Raw genomic sequence first — 16,732 nt, 5'->3', positions numbered from 1 at the left:
AGTTAAATTCTCTTGGTCATGGTTCCCCAATTTTTTCCTCTAAATCTTTCCTTGATCTTATGACAATTTCCAATTTAAGTGGTTAAAAAATGAGAAAGGATGGAAATGATTTGACTATTCAGATTAATTGCACAAATCTACCTTGTAAAATTATGAACGTGCAGTATTTATTATTTATTATTATTTGTTTAAAAGGCATAAAGTCTTGCGTTTTGGTTTTCCTGTAATTAGTTGATTACAGTTTCTGTCCTTATACGACACGATAAACTTTATTGTCCCGCTCAGGGAAATTTGTCTTGGACTCTGTAGCTGCACCATGAATGCCTTGACGGCCACAATGACACAAACAATACAACCTCAGCCATACCAACACCAGCAATTACATAACATGACAATATTGCACATAACCCGTAACATAACACATACATACACCTCATAAAAAATTCATGCTAAAAGATCACCATAGTGAAAGCACTGTAAAAATTATTAAAAAATTATTGCACAAACTTCAGCCTCAAGCAGCATTTTGAGTTTGTAGTGAGGGACTCTGTATTGTCTGCTCGAGGGTAGGAGGTCATACTCTGAATGAAGGATGTGAGAGGGATCATTTACTGTCCTCTGGGCTTGCCTAAAAACAGTTTGTTGGTAAGTGGACTGCAGGGTCTGGTAGTCGCTTTTTCCAATTACCTTCATGGCCCTGTGTACCAGACGAGCAAACTTAGTTTTTAGTTTTACCGTGAGGTTGCCATACCAGGATGACATCCCATATCTCACTAAAAGAACATTATAGTTGTCTTAAAAGTAGGACAGCCAGACAGTCACATTTTTAGACTGATTATGGTCATTTGATAGCACCAGATTGAAGGAATAAATGCTTCAGATTGTCAGTAAAGTGTTCCAAACAGGCCTGGTGTGATGTTTACCATCTTCACTCCCCTGTGTGTTGCTGCAGATGCTCCAAAGATTCTCGGTTCAGTGGCAGTGTACACGTGGGAGGGAAACCCAGCCAACATCAGCTGTGAGGTGGAAGCTCACCCTGGAGCCGCTGTGGTTTGGTTCAGAGACGGTCTTCAGCTGCCCACTGCCAACACCACCAACATCAAGATCTACAACACGCCAACCAACAGCTACCTGGAGGTCTGCTGCACCTGCCATCTTCATACTGGCATAAAAAAGCACAGGAGTTGATATAACACAAAGAGACTGTGTGTTTGTAAGACACTGGGAATTGCAGTTTTGGCAGGGCATGTCAGCTTTCTGTTAATATTAAATATTGTGCCTACATCAACAGCAGTTACCTAACAGATAAAGATCAGCCATTAGAAGAAATTATAAATAGCTTTTATTCCACTTAAGTGTTAAATGATTTTACCTGCTAATTCTTAAACAGAGCTTAGCTTTATAAAGGCTTAATGTCATAATGGATAATATAGTACACATTGTCGAGAGACTGCTAGGCACTATGCTAATGAACCAGTGTGTAATGATTAGTTCCTAAATACCTGTACATCTGCATACCGACCACCATCCAAATCAATCACATGTGATCAACCATGAATGAACTGCTTAATGGCACAAAACTAATATCTAATAACTACATCCTAATGATGTACAAATTCAGTTCCTACTGATATTTTTTTTCGTATTCACCTGCAGTGCCTCACCACATGATCTGATGTTTGTCTGTGTTTATGTCTTTTTTTCTGTTTCTCAGGTTACCCCCAACTCTCAAAATGACTTTGGAAGCTACAACTGCACAGCATCCAATATGATGGGTACAGAGTCCAAGGAGTTCCTTCTTATCCCAGCAGGTTTGTTTTAAACGAAAACAAGCATTTTTTTTCAAATTCATCAAAAATGAAATAAAAGGTAAATGATTTAAAATCCAAAATGGGGGTAAGTGCCTGTGTGGAGGCACTTCGCTACCGCCCCATTTTGAACACTAATCCCTATCTACATCAAAGTGCATCTCAAGCGGGAGCTAAAGCTGTCTTTGCAAACTCATTCAGACATGTCCAACAGATATTCAGTAATTGGCTGACCAGAGGCATTGGGGCAACAGAGGCATGCCAGCAGCATAGTTGTGAAAGGGGCTGATTTGGAGTGGGCCATTATCAGTAGGTGGTGCAGGGGCTGGTATCAATCAGAGCCAATCACATGAGATCTTCTAATGCCTTTAAATGCAATTATCTCCCTGCCAAAGCAAATAAACAGTTTGGTAACACAGAAGAGAGTCCAGCCTGGCTTCTTCTGAAGGGAAACTGATATTCTATTTTTGATGTCACAAGACACAAATATGCACTAAGTCTGCACCCCAACATTGAAGAGAAACTGAAATCCTTGTCATTGTATTTGGTTTTGAAGACTCTCACACAATAACCACATGTTTTTCTTACCTTTTAATGATTAGCTTATTATCAAATATTTAAATAAACAATTCAGGAAGTCTCATTGAAACTTCTCGAGGTTGGTTTTACGAGAGACCTGAGAACAGATATCATTACAAACATAACAACATTACAACAAGACATCACAAAGCAGTAACTTACAGAAACACTAATTAACATAGTCACAGACTCACTGGTTAAAATGTTCACAAATATAATTAAAATTGTCAGTTAGTAGAACTTTAACACCTATGTAAAGCAATGAGTGTCTTTTTCACAGAACTCACAGTGGTGGGTGTGATAATTATCATGAAGGAACTGTTGTATCTGGCATCTTCTGGCTTAAATGGCAACATTATGAGCAATATACTCATATTATATAGAACATTTTCATAGTAAAAGCTTTAGAAAGAGAGATGATATAGATGCAAACACACTAGAAAAACATTATTGTAAGAAAATTTCACTGCTGCCAGTCAACCAGTAGTCTGTTTAAGCCATTAACAACACTAAACATGTGAACTCCATGCAAAAAAATCCTGTTTATGTGACTAAAGTACTTGTTATTGTTATTGGAAATTGCCATTTTTTAATTGTCAAGTTGCAATCTATTGGCTAGTCTTTGCAGTAATGCTAGCTTTTGAAATTTGTTATTGAAAAGCGAACTACAACGCATTTTCTTTTTGTCTGGGTTCTGTTGCAGAGGTGCCATCATCGCCAGAAATTCTACAAGTGGACCCTTTCTCCAGCACAGCAGTGGTAGAGTTTGAGGAGCCGGAGTCCTTCGGTGGTGTGCCCATTATCAAGTACAGAGTAGAATGGCGTGTGCCCAGCCAGGACTGGACTGGCAAGGAGTACAATGTTGAAGACTGTGAGTCAAACATCTCTCCTGACCAAAGTTTACATTCCTTTCATCAGCTGTTGTGCGCATCCTCTTGGCTATCACAAGCAAGTGTTAAACTCTGCACAAAGAAAATATCACACGCATCATTTCACAAGAATTGTTTTTATGAGCTTTTATTTTTACATTATATTTTGTCAACAGCTGATCAGATACACCAGCTATGATGTGTTGACAGAAGGGATACATTTTAGTGCCTGATGCTATTCAGTGTTGAATTAGTCTTGTCCCTGAGTCACCACCACTCACCCACATTTCCCCTGACAGCTTAAAAAAATGTACATTTAATTTAGCCAAGTGGATGCAAGAATGTCATTTAATTCTGTCTTCAGGGTCAGTGTTTTCTGCGATCTCTTAGGACGCATCACATGCATCAGCTTTTACCTCTTAATCATAAGATTTAAAATTTTGGAGTATCAAGGTAATCCACTGATTGTTGCCTGTAACTGTGACACACAAACTGCTTAAAGCTAATGCAGCTTGACTTTTCAGCATGAAAAAATATATTTGTAGAATATAGTGTAAAAAGAAAAGAAAAAACAATTGCAACTTATCAACATTAGTTACACTTCCAGTTTCCATCATAGCATAGCATGATGGGAACTGTAGTGCCAGAACATGTACATCCTAAATGTAAATAAGTAAAAGAAAAACAATACAACTGACTAAATCCATGAAAATTAGCTTTTTTTCATGTAACACATCACTGCATACAGTATTTTGACATTATCAAGACATAATGTACCATCAACAAGGTGCTTATATTCCTGGAACACTGACACTGTTCCTGAGCTAATTAGGCAGGGCTAGCTCGTTTAGGGTTTGGCAGTAAACAGGAATGAGGATGCAGAGACGTAATTTTTTCTCTGAACTATGCTGTGGTCCTATCGTGTTTATTGGCGGTTCAACACTAGAATTGTCATCAGTCTGAAATAACAAATAAATTTCCTTATTGTTATTTTATCTATTTTTTTCACATCTACTTTAAGGAAAATGGGCAAAAACTGCAGAAAACACCCCAGTTATCAACAACTGTTAATCCAAACTTGACAGCACAGCTGATGTTAGGAGGAGAGGTGGAACACAGCGTAGTCTAAATGACAGTCAGCTCAGACTACTGACAGGCCCCTGATAATATCCCTGTCCCACTGAGGGTTTGTGGCTCTTACATATCCGGCTGGTTCTTGTCCTGTATGCCACATGGGACACATCACTCGGTGGCTGACATGCTCTGCTGTCAGCTCAAGGCCCAAGAGATGCCTGTCATGTAATCGTATACACAAAACACATGCACACACGCACCCACAGTAAATGTTACCAAAAATATTTTATGAAGCCACATCAGCTAATCCACATCTGATGAATTAGAGCCTTTCCAACACCCTCGTATACTGAATGGACGTTGTCTGTTGCGCTTTACAATGCTTGCAGTGTATTTATGTTCATTTGTGTAATACTACTCCTAATACTAAAGGGATACCTATTTAAGCTACAACATGCCAGGTCGGAAGGAAGTATATTGTTACTGATGGCTGAAATGCGCCAATAAAAAAGCTACTGAGTTTCAAGTGTCTATGACAATATTATGAACCAGGGCTGCCATCACATGTTTGAAAGAAGTACTGCCAGATATACTACACCCATCACTGTGGGTCCATATACAGATATTTACCCCGGTGACTATCTACCATACAAATACAGCAGCAGCTTTGTTGTTGTTTCAAACAACTTTAGATATTGCAGAAGTGTGCACATCAGGTGACGAATAAATTGCTATTTTATAGTTTGTGACATTTTTTTTTTACGATAACAGGCTTTTAAGGACTGGCAACAAATCTCATGAAAAGAGCAAAACCAACAATGCATCAGTCCATCTCGATACTGACTGACTTCCCTACTCTGTCTGTGGCACAAATATGTTGTTTCTTTTCTTTTTAAAGGCTGAATTACCCTTTTGCTGGAGACTAATTACAGCAACAGAACAGTGTATGTGGGGGTGATTCAAAATCATCAGTGCAACAGTGTAGCGCGTTGAGGTAATTTTACCTGTGTTTGGACAACAATGGAGGTCTATGGTACAGAGAAATAAGCTATAGCAGGCTTTGGCTATACAGACAATACTTGATACTAGAATCAATTGATTGTTGGTTTTGGTCTTATCATGAGATTTGTTGACAGTAAGAAAAATATGGAATATTATCAGCCTTATCCTTTAATGGTTCCATAGGCGTCATTGTTACGTAGACAAACACAAGGCAAAATAAGTCTGCTTTATCAGGGTTCAATTTGATGAATAGACAGCCTGGACACAATTTTGAAATTTTGCATTTGTCAATAATACATAAAGTAAATACTGTCTTTTCAAATACAACAAGATTATTATGTAGTTCCTGGGTTCCCTCATCAACCCTTAAAGGAAATAGATACAAACAAACAAAGTGCTGCTTTACACAAAGTCACATCAATTGTTGAAGAACATCTTAGGTTACTTTTTTATACAATGTTTGATATTTGTTCAGTTGTCTTCACCATTACTCTGGACAAGGTCCACAGACCTCACAGTCAGCAGTTTTCATGAGGACTGTTTCTTCAGTAAGAGGTAGTTCCACTTAAAACTGTTCAAGGGGAGGTCTGGGGATGATCCTGAGTGATGAGGAGACCATTTTGGGACATTTTTTGACACATTGTACTGCTTTGACAATTTTTAAAATGTAATTTTTCAGTTCTATGAGCTCCACAATCCATATTCTATTCACCTCCATTGTATTTGGATGGAAACAAGACAAGTCAGACAGATCTCTCAAAACCAGGGCAAACAGCCTGTTAAGGTTACACTTGGGGTTTATTTGTGGATTTATTTAATGTGAAACAGGTTGCATATTGCAGCTTTAGGTCAGTAACCATATGACCAAATGACAATCATTTATGCTAATTATTGCCATAATACCTTCAAAGATTGATTTCTCTGACATCAGTACACTTTCCTTGATGCTGCGTTAAGGCAACACAATGATTAACCCATACCAAAGTCAGTCAGATTTGTAACGATTGTTATGATTTGTGGAGATAATCTTTTAGTTAAGCCGAGGAAACCAGCTTCACTGGCAAATTACTCCAAGCAGTAACATTAGTTTTACTGATGCTGTTGGGTCTAAAAGTCCAGTTCTGAATCAATTTGGACAACATGCTTTTTAAGCTGTATTCATTTGATTTCTCTGAGCACTTACTTATGCGTGTTTCATTCTGAAAGTCTCTCTCATTGAGACATTAATGTGAAACGCATTTAGAATTTTCAAAGTTATCAAAAAATGTTTCGCAGCTGTTTTGCAACAGGACCTTAATTTGTTCTCATCCATGAAATTACTATTCTTTGTATTACACAGTGAAATATCAGCCAAGTGCTGTTTTATGACAAAAATCAAGAAACGCGTGTTCGTGTGTGTGTCTCCTGATTGAAATCTTATTGGTTATATGCAAATATAATATTGCCTCCATGATTAAACGTAGTACATTTTAATTACAAAATGTCATTCTTGTCACCTCTGGAGAAAAACACCAAAAAATAACACTTTATGGAATTATTTACATGCTATATATGTGATATTTGAAGCTATTAAATTGCATTCTTGTTGGGTGACTACTGTGTAAATGAATTCACTTCGCCCTTGAAATTTGCATTTAAAATTAGTCACAGGCTCTCCTAATAGCATTCTTTCTGTACTACACCTTCCACAGATTAAAATAGACTATAATTTGGCTACAATAAAGCCAGTAATCAAACACCACTCAACCACACTTTAATCACAACCTTTTCCTGGTATTCAGAAAGCTGTGCTCACTGACTATTATTACACGTGACTACTAAACCCTCAATTGTTCAAAGAAATAACGACCAGTACCAATGTGGGTACTGCTCAGCGCCATGTTTTCTAGTGAGATAAACATGTATAAATACATATTAAGATGGTAACCTTTTTCTAGGATCAAGCTAGGCTAAACATCTGAGAGCTTATTGAGTCATTCTAAAAATAGGTTTCTTGAATTACCTTCAAGACACCTGAATAACCTTGAATAATTCATATTTATATTTTATTAGAACAAGCACGAAATTGCAGGGGCCCCAACGGTCCCTGGCACTGAAAGTGTGAGGAACCTATTGTTTTGTATAGATGATGATGATGATAATAATGATAATAATTATAATTATAGTAATAATTATTATTATTTAGTTTAGTCAATTTTATTTTGAGCATGTAAAAATGAAAAAAACAGATAAAAACAAAAGACTAAAAATGAAATAAACAATAAACCCATAGAAACAAATTCTCATAAACAACACAAATTACATGTTAGTAAACGAGTAGGAAGAAGTATACACTTATTTATTCCTTGCCCTTTCTCAAGTACTCATCTATAAACTCATATATACAACGTATAAGCAACTATCCCAATTCTCTGTACAACCCCAATATCCAAAATAATACTTTAACAGTTAACACAACCCTTCCTCATCCATATACCTCTTGAAAATAATTTTGTTGTATATCGTCTTGAACTAATGTATGTTTGTACTTAGTTTTAATCTACCATCGAGACAAATTAACTCCACAGATTGAAATACACATACTCTTCATAGTGGTTCTCAGAGTTTCTTTCAATAAAGACTTTTTATATTTTTTATATTATAGTACACCATTGCAGTTTTGAGGGGCTTTGGATGCTCAAAAATTGGCACACACATCAGAACTGGCGAAATGGCAAAGTTCTGTAGTGACTTGGCTCATGTGTGTCCAATGGGCTCCATATCACCCCCAAACACAAGGCCATGTTGGGATAAAGTTGCTTTGATGTTCATGAAATTCAGTGGGATCATTGCTCTCATCGTTTTGGGCATAATACACTTTTTTTTATTCTTTTTTTTTTTTTTTGCCTAACAGGAACTCAGCCATTTTGGATTTTGTGCATCAATTTTCATTTTATGAATACATATTTGAGGCCTTTAGGATGTACAAAAACTCACAAAACTTTGCACCCATTTTCAAACTAGTAAATATTTCGATTTGATATGCAATCGGACTTGGCGTGACACATTGGCACTATAGCGTCTCCTAATTACTCCTAGCATTTTTGAGGTGCTGGGGGTGCTCCAAAACTCAGGAAACTTTGCATATGCATCAGAAGTAGGGAAACTAGATATCTGATATGCATCTTAGGTTTGAGTGTGGCAAAATGGCTTGAGGGCGCCCCCTAGAAAATTTCAAAGTCGGAGCGCCCACTTTTAAATTTGACATAGATTAATGAAATGTCCAACAGGAAGTCAGCCATTTTGAATTTACTGTGCATTTTTTTCACAAGATGAGGCCATTTACAGGCGTTGTACTTTAACAAACTCTTTCTAGAGATTTAACCAGAGCTACTTCAAACTTGGTAGGTGATATCTAAAGACTTTTGCCATGCTAAATTGCAAAGCCCTTGACATGGCATGCTGGTCAATTTTGATCAAAACATGAAACAGGAAGTTGTTGTAACTTGACTTTACATCATCCAATCTGCCCCGAATTTCTCATGCTTGGTAAGAGTCCAGGCCTGAACACATCTACATGTCAATATTGAATCATAGTCATAGAGCCACCTACTGACAACAGGAAGTCAGCCTTATGTGACAGACATCATCTGATTTACATGAAATTTGCATTGTGGTCTACACATGATATACAGCAACATGATGTATAATCAGTGGGTGTTCTCTATTGTCACGTTGTGGACAAAGGATGTGATCTCCTACATGCAATGTCCAATATTCATGAAAATGTATGTCCACGTCAGTTGCCTCCTGGTAAACGTGTTGCTATGTTAATATTTCACTTATGTAGTATTGCCTACGGGCAACAGGATGTGAGGCCTAGATGACAGCTTGTCAAATGCATACATAATTTCCAAGATGACATCTCTAGCACCACATACTGCACATAGGAAATAATATTTCACCCATTCACACCATCTTATAATCCTGACAATTCAGAGCCGTGTCAACTGACCTTCAGTAGTGATACCACAGCTGCTGCTGTCTCTGACGCACATGAGGTGTGAGGGCCCATTCCCTGCTGCTTGCAGCATTAATTTGATTGATGTTTTTTATCCAATGGAAGTGAAGTAGTAGATTTGTACACACAGCCTAAAACAAACACAACAAAATAACAGGAAGACGTAATGTAGTATATGCTGTACAAACAATTGTAGTGATTGCAAGAAGAGCAGGAAGAGCAAGCAAATAGTGAGCCAAAGAAACAAAAAAACAAAAACAGACAATGTCAAAAATTCAATAGTTTATTATAACAAGCAAACCAAGTACATATAAACATATTGCATGAGCAACACATATGAGTTATGATCTTGCTCTGACTATTAGTGTAAAATAAGGCTTTGTTTAAATACATTAATTTCTTCTTTTAGATTATTTTTTCACAGAAATCAGTTTATACTAGTTTTTCACAAAATAAGTGTGGTGTATTTGTGACGATATTTTGCATGAATAACAGAGTTAACCATAATAGTGGAAATAATAGTCATTTATGCATCTTGTACACAGATTAGAGCATAAAGACCAATAAAAATCTATTGTATTGTTCCTATAGTCTTGGTTTACTATTTCTTTGATAACTGTATACAGTTCATGCATGGAATAACACCAGCTTGCCTCCAACAGACATGACCAAAATCACCATCACTGGCCTGAAACCGGAGACCACCTACGAGGTCAAGATGTCTGCCACCAATGGCAAAGGCGAAGGCGAGAGCAGCCCGCCTAGTGTTTTCAAGACCGAGCCAGTCCGTAAGTACTGCCCTTGCTCCCCATGTCCCTGCTCTCAGTAAGCGCTCCTCTGACCCTTATGCTCTGAACCTAATACTTTTGCTCAATCCACCGCCTGTTCATGTCTAGCTGAAACCAGATGCTTTCACCCCCACAGTCCTCTTTTTCTCACGCCAAGCCCCAGTGCAGTCCTTTTCCAGCCAAGCTAGAAGGAATGATTATTCCTGATGCTGCTGACACTTAATAATCCAACACAGTTAATAATGTTAACTAAACAAAGCATACCCTGTGTAGCCTTTACCAATGAACAGTATTGATTGCCTCTTGAATGTTTGCAGTGTGAAAGGCAGACCTTGCCGCTTTCCATTATCGCGCCTTCTTAGCCCACAACTCTGATGATTTAGTGAAGCTCTCTTCAAGTACTTTTGTGCTTTTAAGGGTGATTTATACTTAAGTGTGAAAAGGTATTCTTTATTATTCAATGACAGCACGCATTCTTAGTTTAGCAGTCACATGTCAAGCCCTGCTGAAGATTACTTATATTTTGTGAAGGAAATGGCAGCAGATGATGAAATGTTGGGTATTTTGGAGGTGAAGAAAATGTTTATATTTAACTGTGTTTGGGGGAAAGGAAGCGAGGAGACAGAGTCACCTTACCGGCACAGAGCAAGGTACATACAAGGAGAGGATGTCCTCTATTAAATAATGATCTCTTGGATTTGGCTCACATCTATCTCATAAGTGCTTAATATAATACAAAATAATGGTATAGACTGACTTGACACGTTGTAATAGACACTTGAAATGTGAGAAAAGGGTCTCATTCCGCACATCTAACTTTAAAACCACCGCAGAGATTTAAAGGAGGAAACCAAAAGGAAGACTGTGTATTTCTTGTGCCATGTTTTAGGACAGAAGTATGGTATTGGTTCTTAAACAGTTTATGAAAGACAACTCAGTATTATAAGGCAGTCGCACAAGAAAGTCACAGCCAGCATAAGAAAGTTCACATAATATGGTAATGTGCTAGTCTCAAACACAGGCAATGAAGGGAAACTTGGAGTTTAAAAGATAACTCGGCTTTATTACAACATGGGTCTTATTAATGAAGTGACGCCTGCGAGCTAGTTCAGGCAGACCAACTCGAGATGCCGCCCCACTCTCATGCTATATTCCCCTCGCTGTAACATATATCCAACACTTATATTCATGGCAGTGTATTTAAGCCGTCAGTGTTCTGCTCACACTTTGCTGCATACCTGCTGCCACACTACTCACATCCTTTTTTTTTTCACCTGTATCTATTCAGCGGGGAGTTTCACTCTTTTTCAAGAACACTCTGATCACACAGTCATACATGCACACCTTGAAAGCTGTCCAGTACAACCACAGTCTGATGTACTGGCCGCTGGGCAGCTCTACATGAGCAGTCAGGGTTAAGCGCCTTGCTCTGGTGCACCTTAGTCGTGGTAATGAGGGGCGAGGGATTTATCCTGCCGGTCCAGGGGATTGAGCCAGCAACCCTCCGGTCACAAGCTCGCTTCTCTCACCTTAAGCTCTTACTGTTTGCTTGAGTTTCCTAACTGAATTGTAGTTTTGTCTATGATAACATCGTACTCACCAAACAAATTAAGAAACACAGTCAGACAATCAGACAGGCTGTAAACAAGCCAACAGTTCATCTAGATGAATAAGTCACTTTATGTGGAGGTAAGTAACGTGTTTCTTGTACATCCTGTGCTGGAAAGCTGTGTGTACACAACAGCAGTGAGGATTTTACCGTTTTCTGCTTTTATTTTCCGATAGTCTCACCATTTTTCACTGCCAGACTTTTTTTTTTTTTTTTTTTTAGCAATGTCACCACGTTCGTAATTAAGATGGTGAGATATATGTTATTATGTGTTATTTTGTTATTATTACCTATTTAAATGATGGCCAAAACTATGATAATAAGACCCAAGTCATAATAAAACAGTACTATCGTTTAATACATCTATCCACTGCAGCATTAGTTTAGCCAGGCTACAATCAAAAGGCAGCAGACCTATTTCTCAGTCAGCATTTCAAATCAGAGTCATAAATAAATCTTTGTTTTAGTTTGTACCAGCCTCTATGTCACACACCCATCTGTGCTTAATCACCCCAGTGCTTCTGTAGAGAGTCCTCCTCATTTTGCCTGATTAGCTAAAGGTGAGAGTCTTTGTTCTACTTCAAGATGTTTCAGCAAAAAAGAAAAAACTAGTGTCAGATGTAAACTGTATATTCAGTTTACACGAGTCTACATAGATCTTTGTAGAAACTTTAAGTTGTGCTTAAACTGTATTTCCTGTATCAGTTACGGGATTCAAAAGAAAAAAAAAGGAATCCATTGAGATTGTACACCTTGTCATTTGATGGGTTACATTACATTAGAGTGGCAGTGTTGTTATACAGAAACCCCTTTTGTCCTTTTAACAAAACATTGATCTCTATAGCACAGCCAAAGTCACATCTGAGCTTGAAGTCTTTTAAAAGACAAATTTCTAATTTATTCGGTAACAGTATTAGTATTGTCAAAGTCAAGTTATCTGCAGAACAAAGAGAAGTGAGACTTGCTTCAGACAGTAGGTTCAATAAGACAAAGTAGCAGTGTGACAGCAGGTTAATGATGCAGCAGAACAGAATTGCCCTCTATCATTGTTCATATTTCTCATTTCATTGTCTTTGTTTCTTCTCTTTGTGTTATTGTTTTCTCATCATCGTTTTCCATCTGTTCTGTATTCCATTGGACTTCTCAGAGTATTCTTTCACAAGTAAGTTTCTTTTCGCCCTGTTCTGTCTGCTTTATTTTCTTCTGTAGTGGATCTCTTCCATTTGCCTTTATTTGCTTTACTTTGAACATTGTCTCTTAAAACACTGCTTTAATGACTGAAGAAACATTATGTGAAACTAACAACGTTCATGATCTAATAATGTCTTGTCCTCCATGAAAAGTTCCACAGAAATCATTGCACTAAATCATGATTTTCTTTTCTTAATTGGATACCAGTACTCATCCATTACCTGTTGTACTATTTTTCCAGACAGCATTCCATTTCATTACTATAATGTGGTTTCAGGTTTGTTAAGCAGTGTGAAAGATTGATATGACAGACTCATAGCTTGTAGCAAGTGAGTGATTTTGTACTATAGTCCTTAATGCTACCTTTGCTTCTTTAGTAGTGCTTGTTTGTAGCATCTTTCTTTTAGTGTCTCTCCAGTATAAAATATATTGCACTTGTGCACTGCAGCAATTCAGCTCTGCAGTGATCTTTAAAGAAGGTAAACAACAAAGTAGGACAGAGGTGTATTATCATACAATAATCAATGTGGAAAGACGAAGATACTGGTAGATTACTGGTAGTAATTTTAAAAGTTGGGAATCTTTGTGCATAAATGGTCCCATATGGAAACATAAGAATGAGATATTTAGGCCTTAAATACCCAGAAATAATTAGTATTCCCATTTGTGCTCATGATGTGTTTTTATTTCAGTATTGTTATTTCGCCATTCGACTTGAAGCCACATGTGTCTCAGAGGTCACAAGAATACATAAGAAAGACTGTAAATGGCTTCCTAGTTACTGTTGGGGTGTAGAAGAGGTGTAGAGCTGTAGCTTTCTATTAACACATCACAACTGTGGCCATTGTGCAGCAGTCCACATGGTCTATAAGCAAATCTTCAACGAGTATGTTTACATTCACACTAGTATCCCAGTTAGGAGTTTTATTCTGGCTTGGACTGTATTCGTCATCTGACCAAGAGAAACCTGGTTATTCAGGTCCCCATGTACAGTTTTTTCATTGTGTTAACATAGGATTTAATTACTTACAGTGTCAGAGTAGAAATCTAATATTTGTTGCAGTGGAATTGGGTTGGCAGAAGATAACTTTAGCGGATGATATTAGATTTGGTTTTACTGCATGTAAATAAACTGCACATTACAGTGGAGATAACAGGTTTAGAGTTCAGTTATGTTGAAGAGTAATCAATCACCTGAGGCCAGCTGACGTGATGATGTCAACAAGAACGCTGTTGTCTCAATTGTACTGTGTAAAGTTCAACTTTCAAAGTTCCAACTCCAAAGAACTTTGGTACCAGGTACCTGCATTTAGAAAGGTCATATGTCTTATGTGTCTTTGGCCAATACAGTGTTAATGACTGCAGTATATCTGAAAATATAAAATGTTCTTTGACATCTTAGTTCATGTGGACATTCCCATTGCACAGGATGTAATACAAAGAGCTATGAGCTGCCCATGAAAAAACAAGAGGAGTCATTGTTCCACATAAATGTTCCAGAGGAATTCCTTATAACCAAGATAGTATAAAACCAAAACCAACCCAGCACTACGTTCGTCTTGTTAAGGAGAATTCTAGCACCTCTCACCATGTTTTCACCATCTTTCAGTTTCATCAGAGACACCACCCCCTATCGCTGCCACCAGTATGGCCCTTAGTGAGTATGCCAGTCCAGCAGTGTGCAGTGTGTCTCTCTCCACTTCTATGTCTCTTACCTGCTTGGCCTCACAGTTAGTGTAGATGTTCATTCATTACTCTCGTGGCTCATAAAAGGGCTCATCTACTTCTGCAGGTAGAGTGTAGCAAAACAACAAAATGAGTCGGCAACTTACTGGCTTTGCTAACTGGCTTGAATTCTAATAGATTTTACTAACATTTGTCAAGGACATGAAGGTTTCCCTTCTAACGGCCTGACTATATGATATTGTGTGTGACATAATTAACACAACGTACCTGTTCATGAAGATCCAAATCACAGTGAAAGACCCTGGTAGATCGGTGGCTGCACAACTCCATGCTGACACTTAAGTGATTTTTTTATTTATTTTTTTTTATAAGAGGTACCATATTGGGAATAAATTAAGTTGATTGATAGTAGAATCATAACACCATGTCATACACTGTGTTCAGTAATAACCCGTGCTAATGTTTTTTGAAAGTACGCTATGCTAACAACTTATGATGTCTTTGTGTCATATAAAATTTACTGTAAGTACCTTTAATGTTGACAACAAACTGGTAAATGCAACTGAAAACTCCAACCCAGTGATAGATAGTACAGACGTATCTGCACTTTAACAAATATTGATGTCTTAAGTTAGTCAAAGTTGCTAAATACTAATTTTGTCATTGACACTACAATGGGGTAGCTGAGGAGGCTCGATGTTGATGTTGTTGCTTGCTAAGGTGAGGTAGCTGAGGAAGATTGGCTTGTTTGTTTGGTGGCTCAAGCAGCATGCTCGCTAGTTTATCATCTTGTTCGCTGGCTATTGTTAGCTAGCATATTGTTAGCTGACAGTGATAGCTGGTGATGATATTCAATTAAATTTTTCTATTCAGTTTTATTTATATAGTGCCAAATCATAACAGAAATGATCTCAGGGCGCCTTTTACATAGAGCAGGTCTAGAGCATCTCTTTATTTTACAGAGACATTCCTCCATGGGCAAGCACTTGGTAACAGCGACAAGGAAAAACTCCTTTTGTAGAAGGTATAGATATAGATGTAAACAGAGGTGTATGCTTAGTTGCTCCCTTTTTGTATCATGGCTCAAGCAGCATGCTACAGTGAAGGCCAAGGTAACTTAAAGATTCAAAGGCAGTTTAATGGGGCATTAGATCAGGGTTAGAGAATGGTGTCACCTGACACAGGTAACTAGATTTATGATGGCACAGCTACCCAGATACCCACTATAGGGCCTAATGATAGGTCAAACCATCATTTAGTATTTATACTGGGTTCCCACAGGAATGCTCATCCATCATTGTAAACACTACATCAAAATGTATTCAGTGAGCAAATAACACTCTTTATTAGTAAAACTTACAGTCGCCATCTTGGATTGTGCAATTCCCCTCCACTTTCTACTACCTACCAAGCTAATTTTTGCCTCTTTGCCATCAAATGTCAGTTAAAAACAACAGACACTCTGTCGCTGAAGATTTTGAATTTTTCTGAGAGCCCTCTCAATATTTCTCAGTTTGTGTCCATTTATCTTAGATACAGTGATACAGTTATGACAGTGCAGTTTGCACTAGTCTTGTGAAGTCGGCCTGTCTATGCAAACAATAATGTAAAGGAGATTCTTCTTCTTGCTGTGACAATGCGCACCTTATACAACCAGGCAATACACAGGGGCGGGCAGGCCTGCTTTGCCTGTTTAGAAAACCTCAGCAGCCAGTGAAGTAACAGAGGGGTGACAGTGATCAGCAACACTTGCAATCCCCCTCTGATATTTTATGGTTATTTTGTACTACCATTTTGTTACTACCTAAACTGACTGCTTTAATTTGTGGTTTCACACAAAACCTAAAGCAAAATTTGAGATAACAGTGTGCAGTGTGTAAACAAACATGGTTTGTGTATTTCATACAAGTTTAATAGAGTAATTGTTGCATGTCTATTGTTCTACATGTGTCGCTGATGTCCTTGCAGTGTCCCTAACTCAATCTCTACCTTTGAACAAACTTTTAATAACATTTGTCAGATAGGACAGCCTTGGCTTTACATTAGATTCAGGATATAGTTGTTCATAGTATGTGCTCCAGCAACTACACAGTGTCACAAACGCTTTTAGACAGTCAACTGATGCA

General features: G+C 37.8%; 1 protein-coding gene across 8 annotated transcripts in view; it reads left to right on the top strand.

Annotated features, from left to right (window-relative positions):
* Nucleotides 1–16,732, top strand: part of ncam1a (neural cell adhesion molecule 1a) — a 279,874-nt gene that overhangs the window by 226,523 nt on the left and 36,619 nt on the right. For 4 of the 8 annotated variants that reach the window (XM_067608755.1, XM_067608747.1, XM_067608748.1 and 1 more), the window contains 5 exons: nucleotides 953–1,137; nucleotides 1,715–1,811; nucleotides 3,091–3,258; nucleotides 9,995–10,120; nucleotides 14,530–14,577. In XM_067608755.1, the coding sequence (XP_067464856.1) occupies nucleotides 953–1,137; nucleotides 1,715–1,811; nucleotides 3,091–3,258; nucleotides 9,995–10,120; nucleotides 14,530–14,577 (624 nt within the window). The remainder of the gene's footprint in view (nucleotides 1–952; nucleotides 1,138–1,714; nucleotides 1,812–3,090; nucleotides 3,259–9,994; nucleotides 10,121–14,529; nucleotides 14,578–16,732) is intronic. The other 4 variants (XM_067608749.1, XM_067608750.1, XM_067608752.1 and 1 more) reach the window with 1 other exon arrangement.

This window comes from Thunnus thynnus, chromosome 13 (assembly GCF_963924715.1).
Source record: "Thunnus thynnus chromosome 13, fThuThy2.1, whole genome shotgun sequence".
NCBI classification, from domain to species: domain Eukaryota; kingdom Metazoa; phylum Chordata; class Actinopteri; order Scombriformes; family Scombridae; genus Thunnus; species Thunnus thynnus.
The sequence above is the reverse complement of the archived record's forward strand: the minus strand, read 5'-3'. Positions and strand labels throughout refer to the sequence as shown.